Source organism: Penicillium hordei (assembly GCF_028827395.1).
Source record: "Penicillium hordei strain IBT 12815 chromosome Unknown utg000006l_segment0_segment0, whole genome shotgun sequence".
NCBI classification, from domain to species: Eukaryota; Fungi; Ascomycota; class Eurotiomycetes; order Eurotiales; family Aspergillaceae; genus Penicillium; species Penicillium hordei.
In genome coordinates this window covers 4,593,890-4,606,156 of record NW_026623147.1, presented here as the reverse complement: position 1 = coordinate 4,606,156, position 12,267 = coordinate 4,593,890, and the positions used below count along the sequence as shown (strand labels likewise).

At 47.5% G+C, this 12,267-nt stretch overlaps 2 protein-coding genes across 2 annotated transcripts; one reads left to right on the top strand and one right to left on the bottom strand.

Annotated features, from left to right (window-relative positions):
• Window positions 1-6,718: 6,718 nt before the first annotated feature.
• On the bottom strand, window positions 6,719-10,901 carry N7537_012330 (histidine kinase osmosensor; the record flags this gene model as incomplete). Its single annotated transcript, XM_056903384.1, has 3 exons — window positions 6,719-6,745; window positions 6,822-10,669; window positions 10,721-10,901. The coding sequence occupies 3 exons, from the start codon at window positions 10,899-10,901 to the stop codon at window positions 6,719-6,721; spliced, it is 4,056 nt and encodes a 1,351-aa protein (XP_056748671.1).
• Window positions 10,902-10,941: 40 nt separating this feature from the next.
• On the top strand, window positions 10,942-11,190 carry N7537_012329 (uncharacterized protein; the record flags this gene model as incomplete). Its single annotated transcript, XM_056903383.1, has 1 exon — window positions 10,942-11,190. The coding sequence occupies one exon, from the start codon at window positions 10,942-10,944 to the stop codon at window positions 11,188-11,190; it is 249 nt and encodes an 82-aa protein (XP_056748670.1).
• Between the last annotated feature and the right edge of the window lie 1,077 nt (window positions 11,191-12,267).

The window sequence follows — 12,267 nt, the reverse complement described above, 5'->3', positions numbered from 1 at the left end:
CCAGCAGCTAGCAAGACAGCAGCTAGCAAGACAGCACCTAGTACGGCACAGGCAGCCATGCCGCCGGCTAGCAAGCACATTGACGTCTCCACCACCGTTATGTCCACCCAAATCGACAATATACAGCCCGTACGAAAGCGCTGGGTAGTCGACACTGGAGCACAAATGCATGTATGCAACGATCGAGAGTTGTTCGTGACTTTCGAGGACGTACAGAGCAGCGTACAGGTGGGAGATACAGAGACGAAAATCGACGGGGTAGGCACTGTAGTCATCTATGGTGTCAGTCCTAGTAGTGGAAAGGCAGTAAGGATGGAGTTATACAACGTCAGATACTCTCCTAATTTCCATACTAATCTGATATCCCATGGGTTGATGATAAAAGGAGGTCTCATGATGAACTTCAGAAGGGACTGCATTGAGTCCAAAGATAGACAACCGATTTTCAAAGTCTATCAGGACATGAAGCTGTCCTGGTTGACCCTGCCGAAGGATCTTCAGTATCCTAAACTCGAACCTAAGGACTTAGTGTTCGCAACCAAGAAGTCAGCTCAAGAACCAAGAGCAGAAGCATCGATTCAAACCTGGCATAGACGCCTAGGCCATGTCGGCCAGCAGCGTATTGAGAAGCTAGCAGAGATGACGGAAGGCATTACCATTGGAAGCAACCCTGGCAACGAAAAGCAGGTATGTGAAGCTTGTCAATTGGCAGATGCACCGAGACAGATCTCTCGCCGGAAGATAGGCCAAGCATATGGTGTATTTGGAAGGGTCCATTTCGACCTAGTACAGAATCAGCCGGCCTACAATGGACATATCTGGTTAACTCACTTCTACCTAGATGGTATTAAATGCCACTTTGCATTCACCCATACCAAGAAAAATGACTGCCAGACAGCTGTTAGGAAGTTCCTAGCACTAGTCAAGAACTGGTTGAAACTAGAAATCAGAGTGGTCCACTATGACAACGAGCGGAGCGCTGGCAATGAGGTTGAATCAATGATAGAGGCAGAGGGATGCACCATTGAGCATTCACCACCTGGCTTACCAGAAATGAATGGTCCAGCCGAGAGATCTGGGGGGATGGTAGTACGAACTGCCAGAGCGTTAATTAACGACACAGAGCTACCCCATGCTCTATGGCCAGAGGCAATGTATGCAGCGACATATATCCTAAACAGGACCCCTACTAAGGTTATTAAACCTAGTGAAACCAGCAGCGAATGGATCATACCTTGGAAGGAATTGATGAAACATGCTGCACCAGACGGGATCCAACATCAGATGATCAACCTATCGAATATAAGGTTGTACGGGTGCTTGACGTACTCGAGAATCATCAAAAGGACCCAGTCAGACAAGATGTCACCCAGAGCAGAGATAGGATATCTCGTTGGGTATATCTCCAAGAACCTGTACAAAGTATGGTTCCCCCACAAAGGACGTACTGGTATAGGGAGGGTAGACGTCGTTCGAGATGCTGTATTCGACGAGACGAGACGGTATTCGAAATCGAGACCCCTACCTAAGCAAGAGAATGTAGTTAGTACCATGACAGATGGACTAGCACCAAGCATATGGCCAGCTGTGCTTACCATGGAAGAAGCACAGGCTGAGCTTAGTACACAGATGCAAATGCCTAGATCGATAGCGAGGATAGCTCTAGATAATGAAACTGAGCTTACCGAGCAAGGCCAGATAGCTGCCGATGCAGCTGTCGATGCACCTGATGATACAGCTGATGTAGCTGTCGATGAAACTGATGCAGCTGATGCAGCTGTCGATGCAGTTGATGAAATAGATGATGAAATAGCTGGCCAAGCAGCTAGAGAGATGGTTGCTAAAGAGAGAACTCCAGTACATACAAATGCTAAGTTAGCAACAACTAGGTTGCCTACCCCACAGTCTATTACTAGACCAAGGGAGCAAACATTAATACAGATAGGACCAAGGGACCAGATGGGACCGAGGGAGCAAATAGATGACCTGCCTGGCAGCTTTCCAACCTCCCCACCACCAAGATCATCATTGGCATCCTCCCTACCACCAGCATCATCTAGAACAGCATCAACATCTCCAAATCCATCGAATCCAGCACCCCGAGAAACCATCCCATCGTCGCCAGATCCAATCTCCGTGATACCGTCGATCGAAACTAGGGGGGAGGAGACAGATGAAGAGACTGAGATAGAGCGTCAACTGCAGCAAGAAATGGCGTACTCGCCGACCCCAGAACCACCATTTCAGCGAGAAACGTCGTCCCAAGCAAGTTCAGATCGAGCACCAAGAGACATAGTAGGTGATGTCGACATGTCAAATGTCATCACCGGCACCAGATCTAGGAAACCAAGGTTGGATCCAGATTATGCTGCATATCTATCTCTTGACGAACAGATAGAGCCACCAAGGTTACTATATGCATTCACCATAGGCATAAACAAGCGGTTCGATACCAAGCCACATCGAGATGACCTACCACCGCCGCTAGAGACCTAGAATCAATTGAAGACCCATCGATTCGCCGAGCAGTTTAAAACAGCGGCTATATTCGAGGTCGAGATATTAAGGAAAAAGGAGACGTTCTCCCAGATTCCAATTCCGAACGAGCGAGGTACACAGGTACTACCATTAAAGTAGGTGTTTACATACAAATTCGATGCCAATGGTGTACTAGAGAAGTTCAAAGCGAGAATCTGTGTCCGTAGAGATCTTCAATGGTTGTCTACAGAGGAAAAGAGAGCCGCAACACTAACTATTAAGACAGCGAGGGCTATCTTTGCACTAGTAGCTGCATTTGATCTAGATATAATACAGAGAGATGTAGTCACTACATTTCTGAACTCAGTGCTACAAAGTGAGGTATATACAAAGTGCCCTCTAGGATTCGAAGCATTAAACCAATGCTGGCTGCTCCACAGAGCGCTATACGGATTACGCATGTCACCAAGACTGTGGCAGCAAGAAGCAACTAGGGTGCTAGTAAAACTAGGCCTTACCCCAGTGCCGGAAGATCCATACATCTTCATTACTACCGGTATCATCGTCTTCTTTTATGTCGACGACATCATCATAGTGAATCATCCCGACTACGCAGAGCAAGCAGCTCAGCTAGATCGAGAGATCAAGAAGCAATGGGAATTACGTGAACTAGATACAAGCTGGTTCTTGAACATACGAATTCTCAGAGATAGGGAACAAAAGAAGCTTTGGTTATGCCAGGATAGCTATATTGAGAGTATGGCAGCAAGGTATAATTTGGTCACTGTAAGGAAAGTGGGATCTCCACTAGCTATCGATCAATTGATTCCGTACGATAGAGTGGCGTCACCGAGTCAGATTCATGGTTTCCAGGCCAAGGTAGGATCTGCTCAGTATGCCACTACCATCACCCGGCCAGATACTGCAAGAGCTACCGCTAAACTAGCTGAGTTCCTGACCAACCCCGGTCCTAAGCATATTGATGCTATCGACCGAGTCATACAATACCTGCACGAAACCAGGTACTGGGCCATCGAGTATGGTACCAGAAATCCAGATGAAAATAACCCCGGTCTCCAGCTAGCTGCAAAATCGATTGAATTTGCAAGCGATGCATCGTTTGGAGATAACAAGGATAGGAAAAGCTCCGAGGGTTACATTTGCAAGCTGTATGGGGGCCCCATAGATTGGAAAGCAACTAAGCAGAAGACGGTGACCACATCGACCACAGAGGCAGAGCTGCTAGCTCTAGCCGAGGCAGGCAAAACCGTACAGTGGTGGCGTCGAGTCCTCTCTGCATTAGGCTTCCAACCTGACCACCCACTATCCATCATGTGTGACAACCAGCAAACCGTCGATTTGTTAACAAAGGAAGGGGCGGCGATGCATACGAAGCTCCGACATGTTGACATTAATCGTTGCTGGATGAGACAGGAGGTTAGCAAGGGTCGAGTCAATGTTGACTGGGTTCCAACTGCGGCTATGCCAGCAGATGGCCTTACGAAAGCGCTTCCGAGACAGAAGCAGCATCTCTTTAGAGAGCTGATTGGGATGAGAGAGATCAGTCATCTGATCCGAGAAACAGAGGCTGTTTGAAGAGAGTGCAGAAATGAAGGAATTGACAGCTCTTGAAGCCAGGAAATGCAGGCTTTAAGAACTGGGGGGTGTGTCGAATACCAAGTCCGAATACATGGTAGAAACCAGGTAATATACCGGAAACATCATGTGACATTGGGTACCAGGCATACCATACAAAAGTGCATATTACAGTTAGTCATCATGGTCCGCACAGATTGTTGAAATAGCGGGTTTTGTCATTTTTAGTTAGTCAGAGTTGTCAACATTGGTCATTTATACCATACATTGTTCGTACACCAGCTTTCCGTCATAAAACTATATTATGACTGTTACGATATAATCAGACGTGAGGCCATTCCCAGATTGGTGCCTCAGGCCTATAGGAGGTTTGACTGACAGAAAGCTGGTGTACGAACAATGTATGGTATAAATGACCAATGTTGACAACTCTAACTAACTAAAATGACAAAACCCGCTATTTCAACAATATGTGCGGACCATGATGACTAACTGTAATATGCACTTTTGTATGGTATGCCTGGTACCCAATGTCACATGATGTTTCCGGTATATTACCTGGTTTCTACCATGTATTCGGACTTGGTATTCGACATTTTACCATATATCATATATCTAAGGATCACTTAGATAGTACCGGTAAAATATATATAGGCTCCTTTCCCACCATAATAATACTATTATGCTAACAATCTAGTAGAACCTTAGTCCTTCTATATAGAAGTAAGATATCTACCGGTACTTATTATACGCTAGGGGTAGTTGTATTAGGTCGAAATAGACCCTTCTAAACCGTCTAAAAGTACGTCCTACTAGTCGGCGAGAGATTTACTTTAGTACTCTCCTAATATAATAGGTTTGATATAGAGATTCCTACTTCTCGTTATCTTATTTCTTAATAACGACGCTATCTACTATACTAGTAAGCTTTGCTATAGTACGGGGCTTAATATAAGCAAGTCATCTGTGCTAGATATCGGAAGAAGCCTTTAATTCCTATAGCTTTACTAATCTCCTTTATAATACTTATACGGCGTATACTTACTATAGGATAACCTTACCTAGTTCGTTAAAGATCTAGAGATTAAATTGATCCTATAGATAGAGATTGGCAATAGGCCTATTATTTAGATCCTATATGTAATTCGTACGCTAGTACTAAGTACTTCCTTTCTTCTTTAGTATCGCGTACGATACTAGATTTGTATAGAAGCTAGGTGTTACGGACCTATCCGTCACCAATCAGTGGTGACCCACCAGGCACACCAATGGGCCATCGAGAGCCAACCAACAGATCTGTCAGCAGGTCACGTGCAGCATCCTATACTCTGGGAGCCCCAGGTATTCAGGGGAAGAGAAAGCGTGATCATGCTCACTGAGCAAGAGCATGATCCGCCCTGAACAGACCCACTCCGCAGAAGTTTCCTACTACATATGTACCTCGATACATCAGCAACATGACACACCCAATCTGGCGATCGAACCATCACGTGACCGTGACTATCTACCAATGCCAAGAAGGAGTAGATGGTCACCGTGACTCCAGTAGATATACTCCAGGGAGTATATCTCAGAGAGTAGGAAACGAAGGATATATAAGGACACTCCCTCATGTACTTAGTTTAGTTCTTCGTCTTCAATTACACATTGTTACTTGTGTTTACCTTTTGGATTACTGTGACTCTTTACTTGATTATAACTTGACAACACTCACGAGCAGACCAATACCCCGGTATAGATCTACTCGGCGCTCTACCTGGCATCAGTTCCTCGATCGCTCAAAAGGACTTAGGCTACAGTAAGGCCCTGCGCGGCATTAGCTCAGTTGAGACCCGATCGTTGACGTTGGACCATTCGAGGAGTATTAAGGCAAGTATACCCTGAACCCATCTAACCTAACTGTGACCAGTTAGCTAGTGCGTAACATCTGCTAAAGTGCCAACAGGCGGTATAGGCGATAAAGGAAGGCGGTATATGAGTGGGGCTAAAGGGGGTGTTAAAACTTATGAACAGTCACTGTAAGCGCTTGGTATCAAGTCACATTGCTTCTTCTCAGTTCGATAAATACCTAATGAAACTAGGTCCTCCTCTATATTTATAGGAATAGTTTGAAGCGATATAGTACGGCAATTTACTAGATAATTATATTGATAATAACAAACCGGTATTTAGGGACTAAATATATTCTTAGTCGGGGGTTATATGACGATATAGAGCTACCTTGGATGATTTTATTCATTGGTTCTGCCGCTACTAACCGCCCACCAAGTTTATTTTGTTTGGTTGTTTGGTTGCGATAGATCCCACAAAGGATCCTGTCTCGTAGATTCTTTCTCTCCTCTTTCTTTTATTCTCTGTATTTAGTATTCTCGTTGAAATGCACTCTTTTCCTTAAGAACTGGCTGGTAACAGAAGAAAGGTGATAATGAAGTACTCGGGTATGAGCAAATATAAGTGAAGTAGGAATAAAGCAGAAAATTCATGAGAGTTCCGTTTCGGCTTCACCACCTTGAAAAGGAAATTGGAATGATAACAAGAAGCACTCAACAGACTCATATGGACAGGGTATCAACAGGCCACACCAAAACCATCGGGCCAATCTGCAGGGCGGGAAAGTAAATGTTCAGGGTATGCAAACGAGAGCTCAGGTACTGTTGGAGCGCAGCAATGTCTATGATGAAAGAAGGAACGGTTAGCCAAGGGTTGATCCGGAACCTAGCCCTTTAACAACAGACATGGTAATGCACCCAATCATCGATCATCTCTTCATCTTTGTCTTCAGGCTCGGCGACACTACCACGGCCTATGGGGCCAGCAGTGGAGATTGCCCGGGTCTCCATGCCAGGCCGTGATGGGGAGGGTAACCCTTGTTGTTTCTGTGACCGCTGCTGCTGATTTTGATTATCGGGGACAGATGAGTGGATGGGATGCATTTCTCCACTGCTCGAGATCCGAGATTCCTTGCTCTTCTCCAGCAGCGATCCACCAAGCGTTGCGCACTTGAGAATCGTCTGCATCATCTGGTTCTGCTTAAGTGGTTTGGACAGGTACTCGTCCATTTGAGCCTGGATACACTTCTCACGATCACCCAGCATGGCGTGTGCAGTGAGTGCAATAATCGGGGTTCGCTGGAGACCACTCTCTCGTTCATACTCTCGAATATTGCCAGTAGCCTCGAAACCACCCATGACGGGCATTTGAACATCCATCAAGATCACATCATAGCGGCGCTTCTTGACAGCCTTCACGGCCTCTAGGCCGTTACCAACAACAAAGACGTTGTGGTTGTGCCTTTGGAGTATCTTCATAGCGAGTTGCTGGTTGACGTCGTTGTCCTCAGCAAGAAGTATGTCGAACGAGCGGGAGTTGTCGGTGGCGATCGGCGTCGACCGACCCTCCAATGCAGGAAGCATACCATTGCCCATATCAATAGGCTGGCAAGGCGTTGTCATATACGAGCTGATACCAAGATCCAAAGCGGACTTCAAGCTGATACAGATCAAAGGACACACCAAAACAATAGGGATATACTTGAACTTGTCGAATGTTCGCAGGATACAAGCAGTGTGCACCGAGTCCACAATGATAACATCGTATGCATGACCAGACTCCTTTCTAGAGGGGTCTTGGATTTCAGGTGGTGGAACATGCTCTTCGTTGTGCACCACAAACGGCTCCAATTCGATCTGCTTGAGCATCTTTATGATATTAGTGGCTTGGGCACCGTTCTGGCCCTTGTCGATAAACAGCACCCAGTGATTCCTATATGGCAGGAGCTGAGAAGCAATAACGTTCAAGGACTGATCGGCGAGCTTCACGACGCAAGTGAAATGGAAGGTACTACCGTATCCGTACTGAGAGGTAACCCAAACGTCACCACCCATAAGATTGACCAGGCGTTTAGAGATTGACAGACCGAGACCGGTACCACCGAACCTACGAGTGGTTGACCCATCGGCCTGTTGGAAGGTATCGAAAATCAAGTCCAACTTGTCCTCCTCAATACCAATACCGGTGTCGGAGACGGAAAACTTAAAGGCATATTCGTTGGTGGTGCATTGCTCACGATCGGATTTGCAGATCGTGAGCTTAACCTCACCGTGATCAGTGAACTTGATGGCATTACCGACTAAGTTGAGAATAATCTGGCGCAGACGAAATGGATCGCCAATGACATAGTCGGGGACTGTGTTGTCGACCTGGTAAGTCAGGCTAAGGAATTTCTCATTTGCCTTTATAGCCAAAGTTTTAAGCGCATTGAATACGGTACCGCGTACGGTGAATGGAATGCTCTCAATAACCATCCGGTTGGCTTCAATCTTCGAAATATCGAGTATATCGTCAATGATTGTGAGCAAACTGTTAGCCAGATTGTGCACCACGTTCAGCATTTCCCGGGTATACGGCTTCAGGTCGTCGGTATCCAGTGTGAGCTGGGTCATACCAATGATACCGTTCATGGGAGTTCGGATCTCGTGAGACATATTGGCTAGGAACTCAGATTTGGTGCGATTAGCAAGCTCGGCAGCCTCCTTGGCGGCAGTGTTTCGTTGAATACTATCTCGTAGGTTGGAAACCATCTTATTGATCTTACGCTTTAGTTCGTCCATTTCTCCCGAAGCGTTGACAGTAATAAGCTTGGTGAAATCACCATCCGTGGCGGCATCAGTAATTTCGCCAAATGCACGGACTTGGGATGTTAGGTTCTCGGCCATAGTGTTCACATCCTCTGTGATCTCCTTCCAGGTTCCTGCGATCCCTTCCACGTTGGCTTGCCCACCCATCTTTCCATCGACGCCGACATCACGAGCGACCTTCTTCAGTTCAGTAGCGAACTTGGCCAAACGACCCACCATGTGATTGATAGTCACTTTGAGGGTCAGCATCTCTCCTTGCGCGTGTACCTCGATCTTCTTGCTAAGATCACCCTTGGCAATAGCTTGCGTCACGTCCGAGATACTTCGCACTTGCGACGTTAAATTTTGCGCCATGGTGTTGACGTTATTGGTAAGATCCTTCCATTTTCCTTCCACATTGTCTACCTTAGCTTGACCTCCTAGGGTACCATCGGTACCGACCTCACGCGCGACCTTGCTAACCTCGAAAGCAAACGTGTTGAGACGGTCCACCATGCCGTTGATGGTACTCTTTAGATCAAGCATCTCGCCCTGTACGTTGGCAGTGACCTTCTGGGTTAAATCGCCCTTGGCGACAGCCGTGGTGACATCCGCAATCTCACGTACCTGAGTAGTCAGGTTGTTGGCCATACGGTTGACGTTCTCTGTAAGGTCTTTCCATATACCTTCCACGTCATTCACGGTGGCCTGGCCACCTAGAACACCATCGGTACCGACCTCCTTAGCGATCTTGGTAACTTCCTGCGCGAACTGGCGTAGTTGGTCCACCATAGAATTGATGATATTCTTTAGCTCGGCAATTTCTCCTCGGCAGTTAGCTTGCACCTTCTGCGTCAGGTCACCCTTAGCGACGGCTTTGGTGACAGTGGCGAGATCACGCACTTGCGTGGTTAGGTTATTGGCCATTGCGTTGACATTAACCGTAAGTTCGTTCCACATGCCCTGAACACCTTCAATTTGAGCTTGACCTCCTAGTACACCTTCCGTACCGACATCGCGCGCGACTCGGGTGACTTCCGTAGCGAATGTCCCGAGTTGATCCACCATGGTATTGATCGTCTGTTGCAGTTCCAAAATTTCACCCTGAGCGCGACTTTCGATCTTCTGACTCAGATCACCGTGGGCGACAGCAGTTGTGACAACCGCAATTTCTCGCACCTGATCTGTCAGGTTCTTGGCCATGATATTGACGTTCTCCGTGAGCTCCTTCCAGATACCGTGAACACCAGTAATTTGAGCTTGACCGCCGAGTATACCCTCCGTTCCGACCTCGCGAGCGACTCGAGACACTTCGCTACCAAAGACTTGTAGTTGGTCCATCATGGTGTTGATCGTACGTTTGAACGTAACAATTTCCGGGTCCATCTCCAAGGGGTGGATCTGGACCTTCATGGAGAGATCACCGTTGGCGACTTGCGTGATGATGCCGCCGATTTCTCGCAAGGCTTTTTGGAAGGCCTCGTTGGCCTGCTGGTGCTTCCGGAGCTCCCGTTCGAGCAGAACGACTTCCTCGTTTTCGACCTTGGTGAGCGCACGGCGGGTGTGCTCCTCCTGCTTCTGCAACTCGTCGCGAACCTGCGCTATGATATCCTTCTGGAAGCTGATCTCCTCGGCTTGCTTTTGCACATGATTGCGGAGGATACTAATATCTTCTTCGTACATCACACGCGTTGCGCTGGTCTCATCCTCCTCGTCGGTGTCGTCTTTGTCAAGGTCTCCAACTGGGGCGGATGGTTGGGGTGGATGAGGGAATTTCTCTTCAGGGCCCGACGGGGTCCGCTGTCGCGTATCGGGTTGATTCGGTTTTTGCTGCTGTGTATGGCAATAAGAAGAGTCAGAACCTTCACCGGACAACAAGCGATCGAGCCCGAAGGTCCACAAAAAAATCAGGGTCCTTCTCGTTGGATCCGATAGCAGACGGGATGGTGTGTTGGGGGTTGTCGGGGAGTTTGTGATAACTGACAGCTTGGAATTCTAGGTGGTACACGCGGCGCACCAAGGCCTCTAACTCGGCTTCGAAGGCGACCTTTGCTGGGCTGGGTTCCCCGGGAAGTTTGGATGATTTGGCACAGTTGGTTGTGGAAAATTCGCAATCAAGAGGGGGGAGACAGAGCCCCTAGTGGGCTCGTCTCTAGCGAGAGACTGGATCACCGCCGTCGCTGCTACGAGAGTCTCGTCCGCACCAGCCATTGTGCCCTAGCACCTTGTTAGTCGATCATCCACGGTCGGAATGATATGCAGAACCCGAAACTCCGAGTCCCCGCGCCGTCTGTCCGGTCGTCCCGGCAAGATACGAATCCAGGGTGAAATGTCTCTCCTGATACCTCGAGGCGTTCGTGGGCTAGGATGGGAGCCACCTCCCAAGAAAAAAGACTTCGGGACAGTCGAACGCCGAAGCGCAGTCAGGACAAGCACAACTTACTGGGACGGGTTACTGACACGTCAAATCCAGCAAGCCGGTTACAGCGACATGGGGTGATTCCACAGGAGTTCTTCGGGGACAGATGTGAGGGTATGATCCACAGACGTCCCGACTGACTCGGGAAATGGGGGATGTCGGAAAGGAGACCGTGAAAGAGAGGGTTCGGGTACCCAAGGATGTTCAGGATGAAGGGGGAGGCAGGACAGCCGCCTGGTAAGGCAGTTATGTAAGCGACGCGTTCTTTTGCGGGGGAAAAAGGCCGGAAAATTAGATAAAGTAGGTATGGGAGGAAAAAGGTAGTTGGAGATAAGGCAAATTAGGGCTCTAAGGGGTGGTAAAAGACAGGGTTCCAAAGTGGAAGAGGGAGCCGATCAAAATCAGAAAGGAGAAGATTTCGAAAGGGGCGGCGACGCCGATGGCTGCTCAGATTTTTGGTTATTTTTTTTGGGAGAGGACGTGGAGAGATATTTTTAGGACGGTGTCTCTGGTCTTTCCAGTGGTTAGTTCTAAGTAGTGCTACTCCATAGGAAAGAACTCCGTACCTACTCTTAAGTATCCTGTCGTGGTTGGCTTTTTGTTTGAACATGCGTATCCTCTCTTAGGAACTCTCGTCCATCCTTTCTCACATCCACACTTACCGCAAATAAAAATAACTATTATAATGATAATGGCCTTCAGATGAGCATGTGCAAGTGACTCCCTCCAGCTCCAACTACTACAACTGATGCTAACGCACGGACAGATAGATGCAAGATGATAGAGTTCACCCTCAGAGCCAAGATATTATCACTCTCGCTAAAACAATCCAAACAAAGAAATCTTAGACGAGCGCGAACCAATATATATGTTGTATATATATATATTCGCATTCAGGAGCGTCGACCACGGCGAAAGCGTTTTTAGTGGTCCTCTTAACGATCGGGCTTCACTTACCGATAGTCCAGAGAAAGATAGGGGCCGCGCTGTACCAATCATCGGGCTAGGTATGAGACATACAGTGACCCCCCACACCCCCATTATTACCTACCCTAATATTCTGCCAACCAAAAACGTCTCCTATTCATCTAACCTGTAGCTAATATACCCTGATTCTCAATCATAGCTCCCATACAATCCGGCATAGTCCATATAATT